Source organism: Mauremys reevesii, linkage group 1 (assembly GCF_016161935.1).
Source record: "Mauremys reevesii isolate NIE-2019 linkage group 1, ASM1616193v1, whole genome shotgun sequence".
Classification (NCBI taxonomy): Eukaryota; Metazoa; Chordata; order Testudines; family Geoemydidae; genus Mauremys; species Mauremys reevesii.
In genome coordinates, this window is record NC_052623.1 from 145,664,617 (window position 1) to 145,688,928 (window position 24,312).

The window sequence follows — 24,312 nt, forward strand, 5'->3', positions numbered from 1 at the left end:
GTGACTTTCTACATTGCCACTAAAATTTATTATTCTTATATAGTGTTATGTTAGAATTTGATTTTTTCATATATACAGAACGATGATGAGGCAGCATCCCAGGCCCTGGACATCTGGATGGAATTTAATTTCACCAAACTATACAATAGATCGCTCTCGCCAGTGAGAATTTCTTAGATTGGGTGAACTTTTCTGGGCAGTGAACAGGTATTCGTGCAGCACCTAGTACAATAGGGACTCCATCCTGTGCAAGGCCTCTGGGTGCTGTTGCAATATAAATAAATACACACTGGCAGATAAAACAACCCCGCAGCAAACAAAACTTCTCCAATTCTCAACTCAGTTTCTCCCCAGATGTCTGGGAGGGAAGAGGAGCCTTGTGCCATGGCTAAAGGCTAACAGCGCTGAGATGTGGCTTACAAGACGTGAGGGAATTCAAAAGCTGAGAATGTCTTGCTCATTTATAACAAGGGAGCTCCAGCATATTGCTGACATCAAATGCGGCTGAATTGCAGCGAGGGAGAAACTCGCACACACGATGTCTCAGATCTATTAGCCTTTGCCTATGGCACAAGGCTCATCTCCCAGATGTCTGGGGAGAAATTGGGTTGAGGACTGGTAAGGTTTTGTTTGCAGAGGATTTGTTTTATCTGCCAGTATCCATTATTTATTAGTTAGCCATTGCAAATGCTGGAGCACCATGTGATGTATTTCCAGTCTGAAGCCTCTCTTTATAAAGAGACCACAACATTTTGTATGTGTCTAACTTCCATATGCTGTGTGTGGGCAGTCCCCTGTAGAGTGCATTATAACAAAACAAACTAAACAACAAAGGCATGCCTGACACTGATAAGGGTTACATCAGAGAGAAAAGGTCACACTTTTCATCAGCCCAAAATGAAAAAATGGGCAGTTAACCATGGCAGCTCCTGGCATTCACCAGCAGCCCAGAATTCAAAATGGATCTAACTTGTGATCATGTATTACAAAATAGTGGCTTCCCTCCTTCACTCAGAAGATATATTTATACCAGTATAAGTTCTGCAACTCTCAACACTCTGTTACATCTAACTCAGAACACAGTCAGACCCCAAAGCTCTCCTGACACTGGGATAGTTGTTCCACTGCCCCAGCCAAATGAATCACGACAGAGATGCAGAGTTGGTTGTCATCGACATACTGAAGGCATTTCAGCTTCCAGCCACTCACTAACCCAAGCAGCTTCAGACAAAGTCAATTGACAAACCCCTGTCATGCACCAGAAGGTCAGGGTGTAGAAGACACTGAAGAAATAATAAAATGATGGCAACATAAGAGGCCAGGCCGTGAAAGCATTTCATGTCAGGAACAAGAAGGGAGACCAAAACAGAAAATACTCAAAGCTTAATTTGTGCTAGGGCTGAGACCCAGCACCCCGAGGTTTGGCAATTCATAGCCCCTGGGCTAACTGCATATGTTATCAATGTGAAACAAATTGGTTAAGCCCCAGCATCTCTTCCATTACAAATTAAGTACTTACTGGACAGAGGAGAAGTAGATACAGCAAGGAGAAGTCACTTGGAAAATGACAGTTTTAGGCCTGGAGATGGTTGGTTCTGACAAATTTAAAGGGCCAGCCCCACAAAGGCATGTTTGAAAAATGGGACAGAAGTGCTTATAGAAAAACAATGCTACATGAAGAAATGATTCAGTGCTCAGACAGCTAGGCAGAGAGAGTAGCTAAAGATTGCTGCAAAGACTGGAAGAGGCTGAAACAAGCATTGGGTGCATCATTAGGGTTGAAAGAGCCTTGAAGCTATGGGGCTGCTCACAGGATTAGGGTTGAGGGAACGGAAAGTGATCTATGCACCAGCCCTTCCTCAGCTGTGCCAATTGTAGCTTGGATGAACCAGCAAAAATTAGAATGACCTTAACCCAACCCACCTGATGCATCATTTACAGCCCACAGGCAATAGCTGGGCTTTATCAGTGAAACCACTCCTCTCATCACATAGCTGTTTTCAAAGCACCTTAGGATGGTGTGCACTGGTGGCTAACTAATGGGGTGAGAAGTGGACTGGTAACCCTTGGTACACTTTAATAGCCTTACAAGTGGGTGCAAGCAATAAAGGGCAGTTTCCCTGCCTTCTCCTAGGAAGGATTGTCTGGGGAATGGTGGAGACTAGGTTGAGCACACAAGAACAGAAACTGATAACTGAATGCAGAAAATAAATGTGATACCCCAACCTGAGCTAATGCTTCTACCTCTGAAGTGTTGTCTTCCTGACCCATTAATACCTCAGCATCCCAGTAAAATACTGATTTGCAACTGAAATGTAGGGTGACCAGGTATCTATGAAAGAAATCTTAGATTTGGTGGCAGTCAGAAGATGTTTGAGATAGTTGTGTCCTTCATGTGACACTGCACGGTGCTTAGCAATTTTATGAGCTCTTGCAGCAGAATTAATTAGTGGAATAATACAGAATCCCCTCATACAGAATCTAGCAGTAGTATTTGTCTTAGGCAGAATCACGCAGCAGACAAAAGCTGTTTAGAGAGTGTTTTGTGTTGGGCCGTGCCTATGTACTTTTGGTAAATACACAGTTGTAACCTCTTCCTTCTAGAACTGAGCAAATAATTGATTTTTTCTGGTTCACTGGCCTTTTTAAAATTTTGAAAATAAAATGTGGTACCAGTTGAACTAAATTTTAAAATGATCAAACATTTTTGGCAAATCAAAAGAGTCCGTTTCAGGTTGAACAAAACATTTCATTTGACCTAAAACATTTTGTTGCCAAGTATTTTTAAAGATTCACAAAGTGGGAGGAGCAACCTCCTTTCGGACCTTTAGTGCAGTGCTTATGGGGTCTCACGAGCCAAGTGGGAGACCCAGTTTCACTCTCTATCTTTCCTACTGTGGAGGAGAGATTTGAACTTGGATCCCTCGCAAGAAAGTACCCCAGCCACTGGCCTATTTGAATATAAGGCACTTTTAGCCTCACCTGTTGATGCTGTTTCATTGTGTATCCATAGTAAAATAGCCTTTGGCACAGGGATTTGAATCTCAGTCTCCTACCTCCCATAGGACTACCCTAACCCATAGACTACAGGAGAGGCTTGGGTAGGGCTGTCTCAGTCTCTCCCTTTGAAGCTGTTCCACTTCATATAACTGACTAACTAGTAGCAAAGCAAACAGAGAAAATGATGCTATAGGTGAGTTGTGAGGGTGTGCTCCTACCCTATGAGAAGACATGGTTCAAAACTCTCTCTCCCCACACAGCGGGGGAATTGAACCAGAGTGGCCCAAGTGTGTACTCTAAATGTTGCAAGGGCGGCCTCTCGCTTTTGTGAATAGTACCTCAGTCCCCAAAACTATTTTTTTAGATGAAATTGGCCACTTCATTTCACATTTTCAAATAACGTCAATGCCCCAAAATGCATTTTTCAGCATATTTACTATTAACATAGTCTCAGACTTCTTTAATGAGATATTAGCCAGAGGAAGCATCTCTTTCACTTCAAAATCCCACAAGCAAGGGGATTCTCTGCCTTCTGTTCCACACTGTGGTAAGGTGACTAGTCTTAATTTTATCTTCACTTTCTACCTCTTCACGTTCAAAGTTTATCAGATCTGGTATGCAAAAGCAGGATCAAGGCTCATGTTGCCCCTCCATATGGTGTGACCCATCTTTTTGTTGCAGTACTTCTCTATTCCACCCAGACTGCATCCAGTGGGATAGCCTATGCACTTCATAGTGTGTACTCAAACCGCTGTGTCCCGCTTCAAGAAAGGAATTGTAGGTACTGAGGTAGTCTGGAGGCCAACGCTGAAAAATGCATTAGCCTAAATGGGTGTCATTTAAAATATGGTTTCAAAAAGAGCGAGAGAGAAAAAGTGTGTGTGTGCATGTTACAAATCCTAAGAAAGCAGATAATATTGCTAGTGGTCAGAGTATGGGACCTGAAGCAGGACAAGTAGATTCCTCACTATACCTCTGACTCTTGTTATGATCTGGGTCAAAGTACTTTTACCTCCTTTTACCTCAATTTTCCCCATCTGTAAAAGAAATTATACCTAACTTCATGAAGCAGCTACACCCTTAGATGAAAGTCAGGAGTTGGACACAAACTAACTATGGGGTGGTGGAACACAACCAATGGGTCTTTTGAGTTTAAGTCTGATAAAGCTGAGTCCAGCACACCAGCAGATAGTGCTGCTCATGCATATTATCTGTTCTGGACTGGTGGTCTCAGAAACAGTTCAATCTTCAGCTCATTGCCAATCAGTTGTACTGGGACTTGAGCTCCACTTTCCTAAGATTTTAAAATTAAATAGAACAAACTTAGTTTCTAGGCTGCTTGTTAGAACAAAGCCACACTGGGTGGATTTAATATTTGAGATTACACACAGTGCAGTGCTGGAAGAGACCCAGTGCCCCTTTAGTCCTCTTTCGCCAATGTGTCATACCTCTGCTTCCAGTGCACCATGGGGGAGCTGGCTCTGTAGCGCAGTGGTTTTCAAACTTTTTTTCTAGCAACCCAGTTGAAGAAAACTGTTGATGCCCGCAGCCCAACGGCGCTGGGGATGAGGTGTTTGGGGTACAGGAGGGGGCTCTGGGTTTGGGGGGGGGGCTCAGAGCTGGAGCAGGAGGTTAGGAGGGTGCCCCCACCCACAGAGGGACATAGTAGCTCTACAGCAGTGGTTTTCAAACTGCAGGTTCACAACCCAGCACTGGGTCACGGAATGGAAGGCACTGGGTCGCAGCAGCTCTGGTCAGCACCGCCGACCAGGCTGTTAAAAGTACTGTCGGCAGTGCTGCCTAGCTAAAGCAGGCTAGTGGCTACCTCTGCTGACACCGTGCTGTGCCCCGGAAGCGGCCAGCGCAGGTCCAGCTCCTTGGTGGGGGCACGCAAGCAGCTCCGTGTAGCTCTTGCCCACAGGCACCACCCCCACCCCAGCTTCCATTGGCCATGGTTCCCGGCCTATGAGAGTGCAGAGCTGGTTCTCGGAGTGGGGGCAGTGCATGGAGGACTGTGGCACAGCAGGGACTTCGGCTTGCGACTTGGAAGACCTGGCTTAATGTTCTCACTGCTGGCCCAGCCTTTATAGTTACTTTGAGGTAACATCTGATTGGAGTTCATCTCTAAGTCAAAAGCACCATAAATTTGACAGACACACACAGCACTTCCACTACTATGCATTCCACCAATGTGTACAAGTAGTTCAAATTTTCTCTCCCCAGAAGCATTACCTTGCCATCACTTGCATCCGACAAAGTGGGTATTCACCCACGAAAACTCATGCTCCAAAACGTCTGTCTATAAGGTGCCACAGGATTCTTTGCTGCATCTATAATTGTGTTGCCCATTTCCCTGGTGCTGGGTAAATATTAAGTTATTTGCTCGATTTTGAGCTAACTAAAACAAACGTGTTATCCACAAATTTTGCAACTTCATCGAATCATTAAATAGCTCCTCCTGGTGCAGAGCCTTAAGACACCTCATTAGTAAACTCCCATCATGAAAACTTAATATTTATTCTTAGTTTTGTTCTCTCAACTAATTTTTAATCCATGACAAATGCTACCTGTGATGGGTTACCCCACATACTGGGATGTCACTGAGCCCGCCTGGGCCTCTTTTACCCTGTCTTGCTGAGCCAGGCTCTTCAGCCTCCTCTGGCACACACACAGGTAGGGCCAGACCCAGTTGCAGAAAGACACAGACACTAAGATCAGCTCTAGGAAAACTCAGGTTAAGGGACTTGTGCCAGCAGTCAGGTGCCCACCTCCCTTGGAGAGCAGACCCAAAGGTATATTGTCTTGCACTGTACAGAAAAATCTGCACCGCGCAAGCTCATAAAATTCACCCTCTCCCTCAATGTGAAGAGAGATATGGACAAGTTCTTGCCACACCCCATTAGAAATTGCACAAACTGGGTTTAATAATAAAACAAAACAAATTTATTAACTATAAAAGGCAGATTTTAAGTGAATATAAGGGATAGCAAACAGAACAAAGCAGATTACTGAGCAACCAAAACAAAACACACCTACTAAGCTTAAGATCTTAAAGAGACTGGTTTCAAGAAGTAATTTCTCACATTAAATGTTATTTTAGGCAAGTTGCAGAATTTCTGTAGCTTAGAGTTCCAGTTATTTCTTCTCACAGACAACCCATCTCAGTCTGGACTCACCCCTGCCTTTCCTCTCAGGTTAGTTCCTTTGTCTCTTCAGGTACTTTCAGCAGTCCTCCTTCTTGGGTAGGCAATGGAGAAGACTCAAGATTAACCCCCTCCCCAGCCTTAAAAAGGCGTTACCTAAGGCAGGAAACCTTTGTTTGATCCCCATCTCCCTACAGAGGAAAAGTACCAGCAGTATCCAAGATGGTATTTTGTATCAGGTGATCTTACCACCTGACTTGGTAGTATCAGAGCTAGGTCTCAAGATGCCTCTCAGGAAGGAGAGAGATTAGTGTCTTCACAGTCTTATTGTTTCTTCTTAATGGCCTATCTGATGGCCGGTTATCTGGTGGGTATCTTGCAAATACAGACCCAGTTTTAATTGTTACATAGTCAATATTCCTAACTTTAAATACAGAAATGATATATGCATACAAATAGGATAATCACATTCAGTATATCATAATCTTTCCAATGATACCTTACATGGGCCATCTTGCATAAAATATATCTTAGTTATGCCATATGCATATCATAACCATATTTCTATTACGAATATGGGGTGTGACATCACACCACCTATCTCTCACCTGTGACTAGCTACCTTAATATCCATTACAAGAGCCTTTAGAAAGTCAGCTACCTTAAAGCAAAGCCATAAAAAAAAAAAAAAAAAGTTTGCATGTAGTGGTCCCTTGCTATCCAGTGTGGGAGGGAGGCCCCTCCACCGCACTGTGTCAGGCAACAGTAGTCGAGCTCACGCCCCACTGATTGGGGCCAAGTAGTTAGCAGCCTATGGCTCTCAGCCTGCTGCCGGGGAACACAACAGTTAACAGTCTGGGCTCTGACCCCTGGGTAGGGCAGAGCAATAAGTGATCATTAATCCTGAGCCTCCTGACTAGGAGTGACAGCAAACAACAGTCTATGGCTCTGGCCCTCTGGGTGGGACAGAGCAATGATCAGTCTTTAGCCCAAGCTTCCTGGCTAGGGCAGGCAGCAATATAAGTCTATAGCAAGGCCTGGCCTCAGGTGAGTAGGGCTGGCAGCATGGGGACCCTGGCCCACGCTACTCCACCGGGTCCCAGCCCAGGGCCCTATTAGTGGAATATGGTCACACCCCGGGGTCAGCAGGAAAATCACCGAAACACACTACCTCGCTTCCCGGCAGCGCAACTGGACTGAAGTCTGGTTCCCCTGGGCTATTTCCTACCCTGCTTAGTTTGTGACGCTCCATCAAGCAGGGGCTATGTCTTGCCACCTCGCAGTCGGGAAGTGGCCGCTTCAGTCATTCCTCGGTGTCCTCTGCCTCTTCGTTCACAGGGTGCTGGTCAGCTCAGCTGTCAGTCTGGGATCCTGCAGGGATTGCAGCTCCCAGAAAGAGATATCTGCTCCTTCTAGTGGTCCAGCACCAACTGAGCTCCAGAGCACTCCTCTTGTTTCCTGTCCATCCCGGTACTTCCAGCCAGGGGATGGGGCACATTTGGCTCTGCCCATCAGAGGGAGGGGAGTGGTCCCTCACTATCCAGTCCAGAGGGAGGCCACTCTGCCTCACTAAGCTGTATTATACTGTAGCTCTTACTGAACATAGGTTCTACCAAAGGCAATGAAATACAGACAAAAATGAAGGATTGTAATGCTGCAATAAAGAGAAGAATGATAGCAGGGAGTACACAATAGCGTTTAAAAAACAAAAGTTCCTGTCAATATGAATTCATTTTATTAAACAATACACTAATGATTACAGTAAGTTGTTCCCCCAGAACTATTAGCAGTATATTTGCTATTACTATCATTAGGCATGTCTGTTAGTGGTAGTCATTTTAAAGTAGGAATATATTTTGGTCATTTAATTGGGATAAATATTTCATTATACAAAATAATGTAACATTTTTAACTAATGCGAAATTCCATTCCTGCAACATCAAATATATCTTTTACAACATTATACACCGGATTTATTTAACTCCATATAATTTGATCTCAGGTGTGCTTGTATATTAACACGTACATTAACATGATATGCAAATTGTAACAAATTTCTTCTAAGCGGGTAAGTTTCAGCTGGCCTAGAGTCAGACAGAAATACATCTCACAGATGAATTCTGGATACAAACTACCCCACTAATATGTTGAACATGAGCAAGTCTGGAGACACCTTCACTTCCTAATTGACAAAACTGAAATAACCAGACACACAAATAATGTATTTCCATTGGTTTATTTGTTAATAACAGTATACACATGGTTATTCATACGTGTCTATCATTACTCTGATTGGGGTACATCTCTAAGTCCAAGTCACCAGGAATTTTATACACACACAGAGCTTCCACACTTATGCATTCCATTCTATTCTGCATTTGCTGGGATGGCTTTCTGGACTTTGGCCACAGCTACTAAGGGCAGTTTTCCATTTTTTGTTTTAAAAAATTACGCTAGAGGTGAATTTGGAAAATATAGTGCTTTATGTAGATAGAGTTGCTGCTTAAAAAAAAAATGGGGACAGGATTGGGTATCCACTCTAACTCATCACTATTATGCAAGTAACAAATAGGATTACTGTGCCAAATGTTAAAGTGTAAGAAGTAGGGGGCTACTGATAGAGCGGTCTGTATCTGACCTGAGTTCTCAGCTGTACTACTTATTTTTGGACAGCCACCCATGCTGCCTCGTATGAGGGAGGGAAAAACTGGGAGAGAATTTCAGATAGACTTCTGGATAGATCAAACATATTTAACTTCAAAAGGGTCCATGTATATCTTATTGCACTCCTGTCTGGAGTGCAAACAGGAAGACAATAGGAAATAGGTACAGTATCACAACTGATAAAGTATTAAATATCACCATATTGTCATAAAGTTTCAACAAAGTTTGGTTGAAAAGTTAGAAGTTCTATATATGCAACAGGTAGCTAACTCTACCCCCAACTCATTCTAGATAGTGTCAGATGGCATCAGTCCCCCCATAACATTTCTGGAAAAATTGTCCAACCCTATCTTTACATGAAAAAGAACAGCTTGGAAGGGAATGACCAAGAGGTAACGGTGACAGACTGTACCCCTTTGTTTACCACTTTTACGTAACTATGATAAATTTTATACAAAGTATGCCTTGTGAGGTATCATTTGAAAACTCATAATTTGCTGATTATTATTGTCACCTGGGAAAATAGGTGTGGCAACACTGTATTAAAGGTATGATTTTCTACTGTAAAACACTGTATTCTACTAAGACATATTCCAATTCTGGGGAGGCAGTCCAAACCAGTTCCTCAGAGATAAAGGCATATGGATGCCTCAGATGATCACCTGGTTAAGTGGCCATTCTTTGTCAGAAAGAGGTGTGAGAGCAAGAAATGTACATCTTAGCAAACAGACTTGCTGCCACCTGAACCCCAGCTGGAGATGATTCTCAAAGAAGAGAAATGCTATAAGGGAGAACAGAGGACACAAATCTCCTCTCTCTCTGCTCACGGCATCAACGACACATGAAGGAACACTGAACTGGGGGAGCGGTCCTGATTGAAAGAGTTCAGCCAGTAAAAGCATGTGGTGAGAAAAACCTTTGCTTTGAATTAATTTAGCTTATAAAGTTAGGTATTAGTTTGTGTCTTACCCTTTAATTCTTTGTACCCAATTCTGACTTTTATGCCTCATTACTTGTAATCGCTTGAGCTATCTCTCTGTAGTTAATAAACTTGTTTTGTTGTTTTATATAAAGCAGGGTGCTTGGGTTGAAGTATTTGGGAACTTCATTAGAGATGACAGGGTTTGTGCATATCATTTTCTATTAATAAAATGACAGATTTTCTATGAGCTTGTACTGCACAGAAGGAAAGAGCTGGGCAGTGCAAGATGCACATTTCTGGGGACAAGTCTAAAACTGAGAATTTGCTGGTGTCACTCCAATATAATTCAGGAGCGACTGGCTACAGCATTCATATCATTCAGCTGCAAGTGATTTTGCATGCTAGGAGCTGTGTGTGAACAAACCAGGAGTGGTTGTTTCCACAGCAAAGCAATGTGAAAGGCATCCCAGGTTGGAGAACTAGGGCCTGGTCTACACTACGGGGAGGGGGCGGGGGGGTCGAACTAAGGTACGCGACTTCAGCTACGCGAATAGCATAGCTGAAGTCGAACTACCTTAGTTCGACTGACTTACCCGTCCTGACGCCACGGGATCGAAGTCCGCGGCTCCAAGGTCGACTCCGCCACCGCCGTTCGCGGTGGTGGAGTTCCGGAGTCGACCGGAGCACGTGGGGAGTTCCAACTATCGCGTCTTGATTAGACGCGATAGTTTGAACTCCAAGAAGTCGAACTCTCCGCGTCGACCCAGGCGGTAAGTATAGACCTACCCTAGGGAATGTCACAGTAACACACTGTACAGTTGAATTTTGTTTCCTTTTAATATTAATGGAAATGAGCTATATTAAATTCCTTTTAAAAACAATGGCCTGACTTTGCTACAAGCAGAAGAGTCCATGCCAGGATTCTGAATTTCTCAAATGTTTTTATCCTCAAATAAGATCCTACTATAGTGCTTAGTTCTATCAATGTATTCCCTTTTTGATTGCTGAGTCAGAGACCAAGATTACTTGCTTCTTCTAATGGCTTCTTCACATGGTGATGTAAATTTATACTCCAGCTTGCTGCGTACTAACATCGCTCTGTGAATAAACTTTAGACTCGTTGATTTTTAAGGCCAGCGGGTTAGATCATCTAGTCTGACCTCCTGGATAACACATGCCAAAGAATTTCGTCCAGTTAACCCTATATTGAGCACAATAACTTGTTTGGCTAAAACATCTTTCAGAAAGGCATCCACTATGGATTTGAAGACATCAAGAGATGAAGAATCCACCACCTCCCTTGGTAGTTTGTTCCAATGGTTAATAACTCTCACTCTTAAAAATCAGTGCCTTTTTTCTAATTTGAATTTTTGTGTATAACTTTCAGCGATTGGTTCTTGTTGTGCATTTCTCCACTAGATTAAAAAGCTCTTTAGTACCCAGTATTTTCTCCCTCATACGCTGTAATCAAGTCATCTCAATCTTTTTGATAAGCTAAACAAATTGAGCTATTTAAGTCTCTCTCTGAAAGGAATGCTTTTCTGTTTTCAAAATAAATTTTTGTGGCTCTTCTCTGCACCTTTCCAATTTTTCAAAACTGGTCATAGTATTTCAGAATTGGTCTCACTACTGCCATACAGAGGTAAAATCACCTCCCTACTCTACTCACTACTTCCCTGTTTATACACCCCTGGATCCTTTTAGCCCTTTTTGCTACATCACATTGGGATTTCACGTTGAATTGCTTGTCCACTATGAGCCCTAACTACTTTTCAGTCACTACTTTCCAGGATACAGGCCCCCATTCTGCAGGTATGACCTTGCATTTGGCTGTGTTAAAATGCATTTGTTTGTCCAGCTTACAAAGTGAACCAGATTGCTTTGTATGACTGCCCTATCCTCATTAATTACCTCACCACCAACCTTTGTGGCATCCGCACATTTTATCAGTAGTGATTTTATATTTACTTCTGTATCATTGACGAAAACACTGAAAAGCATCAGGCCTAGAACTGAGCCCTGCAGAATCCCACCAGAAAACCCCACACCTGATGATGATTCACCACTGACCACTTCTTTTTGAGACCCATCAGATAGACAGTTCTTAATCCATTTAATATGTGCTTTATTGGTATTGCATAGTGGTAGTTTTTAAATCAATGTTGCATAGTACTAATAAAAAGTCTAATAGTACATCTACTATCTTTGGTGGCTCCCTTTCAGTAACTGCCTTTTACTGACTGGATGGGCTGTCTGTGTTTTGCCTCACTTCCTTCTGATCTTCCTCACTCTGTCTTGTCAAGGGTGTAATTTATATGCCAGTTTCTAGGCTGCATGCTTCCACATGAATTCTTTTTCTTTTCTTCTTTTGCTCCCATTCAGGAGGTTTTTTAAGGTACTTAAGTGGAGATTGTTCCATCTTCCTCCACAGCTATCCCATCGTTGTTCTCAACCAGATCTAGGTCTTCCCTTTGTAATCCATTTTAGAGTGTTTCTATTATTTCTCTGAGACTTCAGTTGGTCCCTCTACAATGGAACACTGCTTTGCACGTCATACATACAAAATAACTCTTTGGTGTAGTTCTTCATTATTGCCCACCTTAGAACCAACAAAAAAAAAAAACAGTCTATAGTCCAGTTGAGGATTCTTTCTTCAAGCAACACTCTCTCATCTGGTTGGAATCTTTCTGAGTCTGAGAACACTGCTATCTTTCCACCTCAGGACCTGGCCTGTAAGCTGCTCAACAGGGTCACTGGGCCCTGACTTCTGCAAGGCTAATGTAGTGCCCATCTTTTAAAAAGTGAAGGAGGATCCGGGGAACTACAGGCCAGCCAGTCTTAACTCAGTCCCTGGAAAAATCATGGAGCAGGTCCTCAAGGAATCCATTCTGAAGCACTTAGAGGCGAGGAAAGTGATCAGGAACAGTCAGCATGGATTCACCAAGGGCAAATCATGCCTGACTAACCTAATTGCCTTCTATGATGAGATAACTAGCTCTGTGGATGAGGGGAAAGCAGTGGACGTGTTATTCCTTGACTTTATCAAAGCTTTTGATACGGTCTCCCACAGTATTCTTGCCAGCAAGTTAAAGAAGTATGGGCTGGATGAATGGACTATAAGGTGCATAGAAAGCTGGCTAGATCATCGGGCTCAACGGGTAGTGATCAATGGCTCCACATCTAGTTGGCAGCCGGTATCAAGCGGAGTGCCCCAAGGGTCGGTCCTGGGACCACTTTTGTTCAATATCTTCATTAATGAACTGGAGGATGGCATGGACTGCACCCTCAGCAAGTTTGCAGATGACACTAAACTGGGAGGAGTGGTAGATATGCTGGAGGGTAGGGATACGATACAGAGGGACCTAGATAAGTTAGAGAATTGGGCCAAAAGAAATCTGATGAGGTTCAACAAGGACAAGTGCAGAGGCCTGCACTTAGAACAGAAGAATCCCATGCACTGCCACAGACTAGCGATCGAATGGCTCGGCAGCAGTTCTGCAGAAAAGGACCTAGGGGTTACAGTGGATGAGAAGCTGGATATGAGCCAACAGTGTGCCCTTGTTGCCAAGAAGGCTAATGGCATTTTGGGCTGTGTAAGTAGGAGCATTGCCAGCAGATCAAGGGACGTGATCATTCCTCTCTATTCGACATTGGTGAGGCCTCATCTGGAGTACTGTGTCCAGTTTTGGGCCCCACACTACAAGAAGGATGTGGAAAAATTGGAAAGAGTCCAGCAGAGGGCAACAAAAATGATTAGAGGGCTGGAGCACATGACTTATGAGGAGCAGCTGAGGGAACTGGGATTGTTTAGTCTGCAGAAGAGAAGAATGAGGGGGGATTTGATAGCTGCTTTCAACTACCTGAAAGAGGGTTCCAAAGAGGATGGCTCTAGACTGTTCCCAGTGGTACCTGATGACAGAACAAGGAGTAATGGTCTCAAGTTGCAGTGGGGGAGGTTTAGGTTGGATATTAGGAAAAACTTTTCACTAAGAGGATGGTGAAGCACTGGAATGGGTTACCTAGGGAGGTGCTGGAATCTCCTTCCTTAGAGGTTTTTAAGTTCAGGCTTGACAAAGCCCTGGCTTGGATGATTTAGTTGGGGATTGGTCCTGCTTTGAGCAGGGGGTTAGACTAGATGACCTATGGAGGTCCCCTCTAACTCTGATATTCTATGATTCTATGGATCAGCTCAATCCATTGCAGTTCTAGCAGCTTCCACACAAAACTGGAATCTAGTGCTCTGTTCTAAAAAGCCTGCCTTCCCCTCCACACGTACACAGCACCCTGCCAATAGCATCTGTACTATATTTAGCCTAAAAGCTTTCGGGAATAATTCTCTCAGGAATTTGCCCATGTCATCTTTTGTTCACTGAATCACTTATATAGAAGAATTCAAAAAGGAGTATACAGTATTGGTGGTATCTCCCACATACAGATATCTGTAAACTTCACATTTGGCCAATTCATTCATTGTAAAAATAAGTGTGTCCTCAAAAGTAGGAGAAAACACACATCATCAATTCTTCAAAACAAGGGCTGCAGCAACCTTGTGAGATCCCATCAGCAGACAAATACACACGTGATTGCAAGGATTATGTTCACATAACACAGATGTGCACATCACACTGTCCTTCTGCTGCCCAGATTCATCTGTTCCTGAGAACCAACAGGAGGCTGACTAACTTACACAGGACCCTGGGTCAGATTTGCACACAAATGATCAAACAGGTTATCAACAGCAGCAGCCCTCATTTTAGAGAGATGATAGCTTTCCTGTATCAGGGACCATAAGGAGAAGCATGAGTGTGTGTAGGAGAGAAGAGATGGGAATGGTGACAAAATTGAGACTTCTCTATGGTAGTATCCCTTTAACGTTTTCTGGACTATGGTTTTCATCTCTCTATGCTAACATGAACAGCCTGTCAGAGCAGAATTTTAAGAAGCTATGCATCTTAACTGTGGAAGCTCTAAAGCAAGAGTAGAGGAGAAAGCTGTACAACATCACAGTCAGCCTACAGCTAGTTGTATAAATAGTGCTAAATGATTGACTTTTTGTACAAAAACAGACCACTTTCCAATATGCCTACACTGATGACCTCACTGCGTTAAAGAGCAGGAATACCATTATTGATACACTGTGCATAGGAAGCTAGCAATCTTTGGCAGAGGTTTCTCCAAAGCTAACAATCTGCTATGGCGCTGCAGTAGTTGTCTCCACTTCTCTGGTTTCTTTCGTGGTGGCACTGAAGTGCCGTTTCCCATCTAAATACAACATGGACTCTGAAATGACAGGAAGAAAGAAAAGAGATAAGAGTATTTAAAAAAAACAGTCACTTTAAAAACACAGCCTCTGGAGTGTACTGGGCACTACACAGAAGACCAAGATTGAGAAGCAATATGAAACACATTTGCATTATGGCAGGGTATAGAATAAATACAGTTTAGCATGAAGGGGCATTTTGTGTTACTCTACTAGTAGTAGTAGTAGTAGTCTATTAAAATTTAAGTACGCTCCAACAGCAGACAGAGAATAGGTCTTTCCCTTCCAAGAACAAAGTTTTAATGAGATGCATTAAAATTGCCACTTACCACCATATGTTTTTGGGACAATCTGTGGTACCTCTCTTTCTGACATAAAAGTGAAATGGAAGACGTTGGTTGTCTTGTGCTCTCTGGTATCCGAATCATAAACCTCACTGTGTACTCTAAGCTGGATATAGTTTTCTTCTGTATAACAAACCTAGACAGAACAGTGGACACAGTTATTATTTTATCATTTACACCAAAGAAAGGGGCAAGACGGAAGAAGAGTTAATTCCACCACTTTCGTAACTCATTGTTCATTGCCAATGATTGATAATGAAGACATCAAGCTGAATAAGCTTTATGGCTGTTTGAAAAGAGACCAACTCCTACCTGTGCAGAAAGCAGTAATAGAGATCCAATCTCAACTGGTCTTTGAAACATGATATCATCTACAGCTACTACATAAGGTCTGGAACCTCTGCAGAGGAAAAAAAAAAGCACTTAGTATTCAAGAGCAGCTACATGTCTCTGCACAAGTTGAAACCAATTTCAATTAACTAATGCAAAATGTATCTGAAACTGAGCCACATAAATATAGAAAACAATAAGAACTGCTGAAGAATACAGCCAGGATGCCAAGAAAACAAATATCTTGAGGGAATGCCAGCATAGAGGTGATACATGTACTCCTGCCACAGTACTGGCTCCCATCCTCTTCTACTACACCACATACTATAGCAACATTATGTACTAGAGCGGAGGTTCTCAAACTGTGGTCTGTGGACCACCAGGGGTCCGTGAGCTCCATTCAGGTGATTCGCAGATAGTTCCCTCTAAGGTGCGTGCCTGGGCAGCCACACACAAGAGAATGAAGGGCCACTCACCTAATTAGTGGAGCCATGCAGGGGGTAGGTGGGAGGGGGCAGTGGGGTGAGAAGAAGGGGTGGGGGGAATTTGGGATGTGCAGAGCTGTGGCAGACAGAGAAAGAGGCGACTTTCCCCAGCTCCAGGGCTGTGGCTGCCAGGGAGAGAGAGCCCTCCTTCCCAGCCTCAGCTCTCTGGTTGCTGGGGGCGGGAGGAGGAGATACACCCGTCCTTCCCAGCCTCAGCTCAGGGACTGCCACGGCGGGGGGGAGAGGGAGAGACCCCCCCCCCTTCTTCCCAGCCCTAGCTTGGGGGCTGCTGCAGCGGGGGAGAGAGGGCACAGCCATCGCATGAGAAAGGTAAGACTACTGATATTAAAATGTGAGTTGTGTGCTTTTATTTATAGAACAAAAAAACGTTAATTATTAAAGTTTTTTTTTATAGTACTTTTCTCCAAAGGGCTTTACAATAGTTAGCTAATGGTACAAACAACATTTGGAAAGATCTAAGTGGTCCGCCGACACCCTCAGCAATTTTCAAGTGGTCCGTGGGGAAAAAAAAAAAGTTTGAGAACCACTGTACTAGAGTCAAAGCACAATTTTCTGCCACTTTTGGTTTGTCTAGTCCTCTTCATTCAGGCCTCACTCCTGCAAAAGCTTACACACGTGCTTAACTTTCAGTATATGTGTTGCCCACAGACTACAGGGGGGCTACTCATGTGCTTAAAGTTGGACAGGTTTGTAAGTGTTTGCAGGATCAGGGACCTAGTCAGGTTTCTAAAAGTAAGTGACTGTTAGAATAGCCACTCAAACATCAAACCCTTTTCTATCCCAACTATACATATTTTCCACTGACTGCTTATTTTGTAGTTCAGGTTCCCTCTACCCATTAATAAAACACACAAAATGTTCTGGATTACACAAATACCGAAAACCTGAAACTCACCCATAGCTGCAGGCAGTAGCCCAACCCAGCTCAAATGCTTTCCTCATGAGAAACCCCCCAAAGATTCTATTGAAAATGTTTCGTTCCTGCATTAGAAACACAAACAGCAAAGTGGCAACAATATGCATGTACTCACACAACACAATGGTAAAGCCTGTCAGGTTCATTTGTAGTTTTTTGGGGGGTGGGGGGGGATTATACATAGCTCCTATAATGAATATTTGGCAGCTGTACAGCACAATTAAAACATATACAGAAGTCTAAATGATTCAGCGTGCTTACTTCTTAAGAGCTCACCTTATCCAAAACACAATTAAAAAAAAAATAGTGAACAGCCCATCTTATACACACTCTGCAGAATCTGTCAGGTGTTTTCACTTTTGTATTTGTACTACTGGAATTGTACATTTGCTTAGCCCTACAGGTAAGCCTTTGTAAATTTAGGTTTGCACTGCACAAATCTGTGAGCCTAGCTGATATATTCAAATGCTAATTTAAAAAGAATCTTATTCTTGGCAGACAAAAGCTGTTAAAACAATATGAACTGTTCACTTAAAATCTTGTGCTCTCAAATTAGACTAACTAGGGTTCCCACCTTTCTAATGGCTGGTAATGAGGCCCCACCCCCTGCTCTGCCTCTTCCCGCCAGGATTAAAAAAACCCAGACATCAGGGCTTGTTAAATAGCACCCAGATACACAAGCCGAAACCCAGACTGTCTGGGTGAAAACTGGTTGGGTGGCAACCCTAAGACTAAAAAAAAAAAAAAAAAAAAAAAAAAACCAAACAAACAAACCCAGGAGTACTTGTGGCACCTTAAAGACTAACAAATTTATTTAAGCATGAGCTTTCGTGAGCTACAGCTCACTTCTTCGGATGCATAGAATGGAACACACAGACAGGGGATATTTATACATACAGAGAACATGAAAAGGTGGAAGTATGCATACTTCCACCTTTTCATGTTCTCTGTATGTATAAATATCCCCTGTCTGTGTGTATGCATACTTCCACCTTTTCATGTTCTCTGTATGTATAAATATCCCCTGTCTGTGTGTATGCATACTTCCACCTTTTCATGTTCTCTGTATGTATAAATATCCCGTCTGTGTGTTCCATTCTATGCATCCGAAGAAGTGAGCTGTAGCTCACGAAAGCTCATGCTTAAATAAATTTGTTAGTCTTTAAGGTGCCACAAGTACTCCTGTTTTTTTTTTTTTTGCGGATACAGACTAACACGGCTGCTACTCTGAAACCCTAAGACTAACACTGATGGATACTGTCTCTTGATCAACACCCATTGCTCTCAGGTGTCTGTGGAGGAATTTCTTTACATAAGATATCCCTTCTGATAAATAAAAAGAAATGCTACAAGTCTTACATTTAGAACTATATTTAAACGTCAGAGTAAAAAACAAAAAAGCCCAAGTTAAATGTCTTAGATCTGCCAACCTTAAAGATGATTCATAACTCATTCATTATGACTTTTGTAACACATTAGTACTCCTTCAAATACCTGAGGATGGCAGATCTCCAAGCCCTTAAGTTTTGCATCTTCCATCCATACTGAATTGGGTGGTAGCACACGACTCCGAAAACTTACAGTCCTGTAGAAACAAGGGGTTTGGGGCAATAAAGCTGGATACTGAGTGTAACAGTGCTCAACAAGCTACAACCACAAAAACAGAAAAACCACTTGTGTCTGCACGCACACCAAGCAAGCCAGGATTCAAATGGAAAAAATGGAAGTGCTAGTAATATATGCTGTTTCTGACAGACCTCGAAAACCAGAACTTGATTAATGCAAGTGTCTAGTCTAAGGCCATGGTCCTTCAAACATGTATGCTCATATTTAACTTTAAGTGGATCATTTCAGTGGGACTGTTCACATGAGTAAAGTTAGGTGCTGATGCTCAAAATGTTTATGCATCTGCTTATGGGGGAACCATTGCTCATAAGACCACAAAAACCTCTCAAGTGTCCTGACCCGAAAAGTTTAACTAGCAAAAAATCCCAGCCAACCAAAAAAAATTCATTCTACACTCCCTAAGCAACTCCTTCACCTTTTTATTAGGGCAGCGGTTTTCAACCTGTGGTCCATGGACCCCTGGGGATCTGCAGACTATAAGATTTCCAAAAGGGTCTGCACCTACATTCAACATTTTTAGGGGGCTGCAAATGAAAAAAAGGTTTAAAACCACTGTATTAGAATATAAGAAGATGCAAAATGCCAGATGAATTAATCACAGACACATAATTTAAGATTTGCAAATTTGTCTAGGGGATTTACACATACATCTGCTAATTTTAAATGGAAGATATGTCTAAATCCACTAAGTAACCTTGAAAATTTCAACCATGTTACAACTAATTTTAAGATATTGGAATAAATAAGAGCTCCTCTAATGTTATTTTTATAGACATTACAGAATTTTCTTGTGTACTGTTATTCCTGCTTTGTATTAATAAAGTTAGTTCAAGACTGGCTCTGTGAGAGTGCACGTGTCTAACTCTGCAGCTGTTCCTTCAGAAAGATTAACGATATGCAGATAGAGGGATTTAAAAAACAAAAACAAAAAAACCTAAAAATACAGATGGTAATAAAATGTTTCCCTTACCCTTTTTTGTCCTTCCCTTTCCTCCTTTCTGTCACTTCACTTTCTGTATCTTACTTTGAGTTTCCTGCTGTCTTTCCAGATTCTCGTTTCACTTCAGCTTAAAAATATTACTAATTGTACAAGAATTATATTTTCAGCTTTCTTTTCCTTCTATTATCATCCCTTCACTTCTTAATCTTTTCTGATTCTGCCACTTTTCAGATTATTTGCCCCCATCGCATTTTTTTTAATTTTTCACTCTGGTTTTCTTGTCTAGACATCATAACCTCTCTGTGTCTCTATTTCCCAGCCCCCTCATAATCTGTAAAATTAAGCAGTAAGTCTCACAGGGTGTCAGAACTTATGTTTACAACACACTGTGAGACTCTTGGATCAGCAGGTGAAAAAATATTATTATAGCCAAGGAACACCTCTTCCCTTTAGAAGTCTAGCCAGTTATTAAGGCACAAGACTGCAATGCCAGTGCAATAGCTCCAAGAGCCCCATAGGGGGTGAAATTCCTTCTTGTGGTTAAGCATGACTAACCCTTTTCTTAAGATTATTCTATGCTGCTTTCTCAGAAGTCATCTACCATAACCTTGTTGTTTTATTCTCGATTGCAGCTGCTGCATAGTATTAGCTTTCTTGGATGGCACAAAATTCCGTTCAGGAACATACGTGGTATATCAGCACATTGATGGTGCTTTGTGCCTGTATTCCAGGTACAGAAGACAGCATCCAAGTGTTTAAGTGATGGGATAGGGAAGCAAAAAGTATCTGCATTCCTTCTACCCTTACAACTGAGCATCCAACTGCCACATTACCGTCCCTTCTTGCAAGTTATTAGTTCTTCCCCTACTTGCCTTGTGTCCAGTGTATTAAGGAATATGTTATGAACAATGGTTCTTTCTTCTGCAGTGGGAGCCATTTTCAGTAAGGATGCAGTACTGAAATCAACCCTCCTCATCTTGTTCACTAAATTAAAAAAAATAATAATTGAGCACAAAGATTGCAGAACATCACTTGGTTTTAAATTGCTTTACAAAGGGGTCAACTCCTCTCTCCATTTTAAAATTCATCACCAGAGTAAGTGATTTTTGGATTCACAGTCAGACTTATAAGAAATTTGCTCTTAATACCGTATTTGTCTGCATTAAAGAAAAAAATATAGGGTGTAATCTGCCCCACTGAAGTCAATGGAAGTTTTGCAATTGATTTTGCTGGGGCTAGGATTTCACCCATACATTTTATTTAAGTGCTTTGTTTTGAAATGGTCACTTAGCTGGTGTGCCAATAGAATTTGTTGGTCTTATAAACACAGCAATGTACTGCAGACCCATTATTCACATACTAGGATATTCATTTAACCACTACAGATTGACTCATACTAAAATGCAAAGGAACTGAATAGTGTGTGACACATTTCTACTTTTTGTATCATTGGCAGTATATACTTTAAATATTTACTGAAGATAGTGTAGAACTTTTGGGGAAAAGGAGCTTTTAAGAGTCTTCTGGTATTTTATTTTTGTACACCTTCAAAAATAAGCAAAGCAGGGGACTTTAAAAAACAATGTAACAAGGCTTTCGCAAGGATCTATGCCTTATATATATATTTTTTTTAAAGTTGGCTTTATCGTGACCACTTCCAAGGGTGCTGATACTGCAACCCATCCCTCATATCTCCTTCAATAGCATTTCTGTGGTTCAGTTAATTAGCTGCTCATGCATTTGGATTTCCCCACAAACTTGTGTGGTTACTGTGTATATGGTACAAAGAACCAAATTTATGAGGACATGAGTTATGATGAAACCAGGTATGGCAGCCCACAATCTTCAGATTTTAACTTAGTTGACTATTTTAACTCAGAGCAGTTTTGAACTAAAACGAGGTATTTTTAAAGCAAATTTTAAATGAAAAAAAAAAGTCACCAAGAGTGAGTAAGAAAAAGAAAACTCAGTCACACACAGTACATGCTGCCACAAACCTGAAAGATTTACAATGCACATACAGAAAGCTAACAATGACTTTATCTCTTTTATGTCTTGTGCAGTGAAATATACTTAGGATATGAAGGAACAGTCCAACAACTAGTCATTTTGGTTGCCTACGGTTTTGGGTGCCCAAGTTGAGATACCTGAAAGAGCTCTATTTTCAGAAGGTGATGAGCACCCAGTTATTGAAAATCAGGCACCTTCTAAAGTGTCAAATTGGTCATCCAAAGATTAAAGCACTGAAAATTGAAATCAATGGGATTTATGTGCAAACTTAACGTTAAGCATGTGCTTAAATGCTGTCCTGATTAGAGGCTTTAATGGGTAAAATATTATGTGATTCAATTTAGTTAGTATAGCCCTCAGTGTGCCACAGCCCAAATATGAACACAAGACAAGATGCAGCAGTTCAGGAAGTATGATTTATTTAATTAACATATCTGCAGTTTCCTTACTCTCAGTTTAGTTATCAGTACTTCTGATGTACTACAATAGCATATTAAAATTGATATAACTAGATATGCTCTAACTCAAAACCCTGTATCTGAGGTAAGGTGAGGGGGGAAATGTTTCAAAATCCAGATTCAAAATTCTTGGTTTGGACTAATCTCGAGGTACTAGCAGGTGTGTGAGGCGGAAGTAAATTTGATCTTAAATAAATTAAGAGCAACTCTTGCTTGTAGAATTTCTGAACTTCGCTCTCTCTCAGTCACTGCAATGAATCTATACAGAGTTTTCCACTACCATAAAGTATACATGAAGTATTACATACATTCTCCTTTCCTGAAGACTTCTTCCTCCTCTGGGCCCTCAGGAATTAGTGGATTAACAAATGCTGACCTATGGATATGAATTATTTTTAAAGTGATATGCTTTAGAAAAAATTGTCATGTAAATGCATAGGGGAAAGATCAATAGACATTCCTTTGTCCATACAATCTAAGAGAGAAAGACATGTCATCTTATCTGAGATAAAGCTATCTAAAGAAATAAATACATTTCATAGGATGGCTGGTGACACCGAAAGGTCACCCATTGGCTTTATTGCTCAGCAGATCTCAGACTGTTAACAGTTCTCTAGTATAATTAAAAATGAGTCCTCATAGCATTTATACTTCTTAAAAAGTTAAATGATGACCAAAATTTTCATATAACAGATTACTGAAGACTGAAACCATTCAGAAGCACAATAAATTCAAGCTGTGATCTAGGATTGTCTAAAATAATGTCTAATAATTGTCTAAATAGTTGTCTAAAATAATGAAATGAAAGAACTTGAAAAAAACCTGTAGCAACTCTTCTGCCATAATCTATTCATTTCAGCAGTGGCCTTATCAGCAACCAAAAGCTGTTTACCACACATACAGCTTACCAAATAAGAACATAAGAAGCTGCCTACAGTCCAATTCATTTGTTTATTGTGCTGCACAAATCTACAATGCCTAATTATATTGTCAAATTAACATACAAATCTTTCACAAAGCATGATGACTGTTTGCTCGAAGGAGTCCTCCCTCTCCATAATTTGGAGAAGTTACTTCTGTTCTTAAATTGTTGCATTATGTTCAGACTGGATAGAAAAAGATACATATATGCTATGTTTGCATCATGCTACACCACTGAGGCAGCTTCTCTCTGTTCCCCAGATTTGCTAACTTTCCAAGCATGCTGCAAAGTCCAGGTTTTCTCTTTCTGTTCTCTGACTACAGAGGATGGAGCTGAGCTGAGCTGGTCTTTTTATATTATTTTGTATGTTTTATTTTTTGGAATAGTTACCCAGGATGGTACACTGACTGGAGAACTAGCCTAGAACCTGGGTTGCCCATGGCCAATACCTACTCTGCCACAGCCAACCTCTTTGATCTCAGTAAAGTCACTTACTCTCTGTACATCACTTTCCTGTCTGTAAAATGGGAATAATAGCACTTCCTACCACACACAGGTGTTGTGAGGATAAATACAGTAAAGACTAAGGTGCTCAGATACTACAGCCACAGGACCCATTTAAGTACCTAGGATAGATACACTATAAACTTGAAAAAAATAAACATGTGACCATATTACTATGTCAAGGACACTGAATTATTTTAATCACAAAAATATTTTTCTATTATGCACACAAGAAGTTGTTAGACCTATTATGAATAGAAAGACTTAAGATTTTTGAAAATTGCAAATTGAACAGGGAAGAGGTAGAAGTTTTAGTTAAACCTCCCACAGCAATGTTAGTGACCTATCGGCCAAAAGAGAAAATGATCAGTTTGTTTGTTTGTTTTAAATGACCAAGCAAAACAATATGTGGGAAGTAAAACCAGCAAGATGGGGAAATATAAATTAGAATTTTAAAATTCCTTCAAAATCATTAATAGTCCTAGTTATTAGTTACACATGTTTTGGGTTGACACAGTCCTCTAAGGAACTCACAGCATTTTCAGTATGGTATTAAAATTATATTTGTGAGTGACCATTTACAAGTTGAGTATCAGCCTTTCCCTCCCTTGATATAGGGACCAATTAATTCTCATGGTTACAATAGATTCCTGGTGGGTTCCAGATGACTTTTCCTTCTGGCATGTTTTAATCAGGTCTATTGTTTAAATTCAGAGAAACACCATTTCTAGAAATGGGTCAAATACCAATTATAGTTTGAAAACTAC

The 24,312-nt window shown here is 41.4% G+C and overlaps 1 protein-coding gene across 7 annotated transcripts in view; it reads right to left on the reverse strand.

The window, feature by feature from the left end:
* Nucleotides 1-13,813: 13,813 nt before the first annotated feature.
* Nucleotides 13,814-24,312, reverse strand: part of ACOT9 (acyl-CoA thioesterase 9) — a 39,748-nt gene continuing 29,249 nt past the window's right edge. For all 7 annotated transcript variants that reach the window (XM_039520475.1, XM_039520472.1, XM_039520471.1 and 4 more), the window contains 7 exons: nt 22,428-22,495; nt 20,524-20,635; nt 18,580-18,670; nt 17,065-17,150; nt 15,646-15,733; nt 15,319-15,469; nt 13,814-15,009 (listed from right to left, as the gene is read on the reverse strand). In XM_039520475.1, coding sequence (XP_039376409.1) covers nt 14,921-15,009; nt 15,319-15,469; nt 15,646-15,733; nt 17,065-17,150; nt 18,580-18,670; nt 20,524-20,635; nt 22,428-22,495 — 685 coding nt within the window. In that variant the 3' untranslated portion in view covers nt 13,814-14,920. The remainder of the gene's footprint in view (nt 15,010-15,318; nt 15,470-15,645; nt 15,734-17,064; nt 17,151-18,579; nt 18,671-20,523; nt 20,636-22,427; nt 22,496-24,312) is intronic.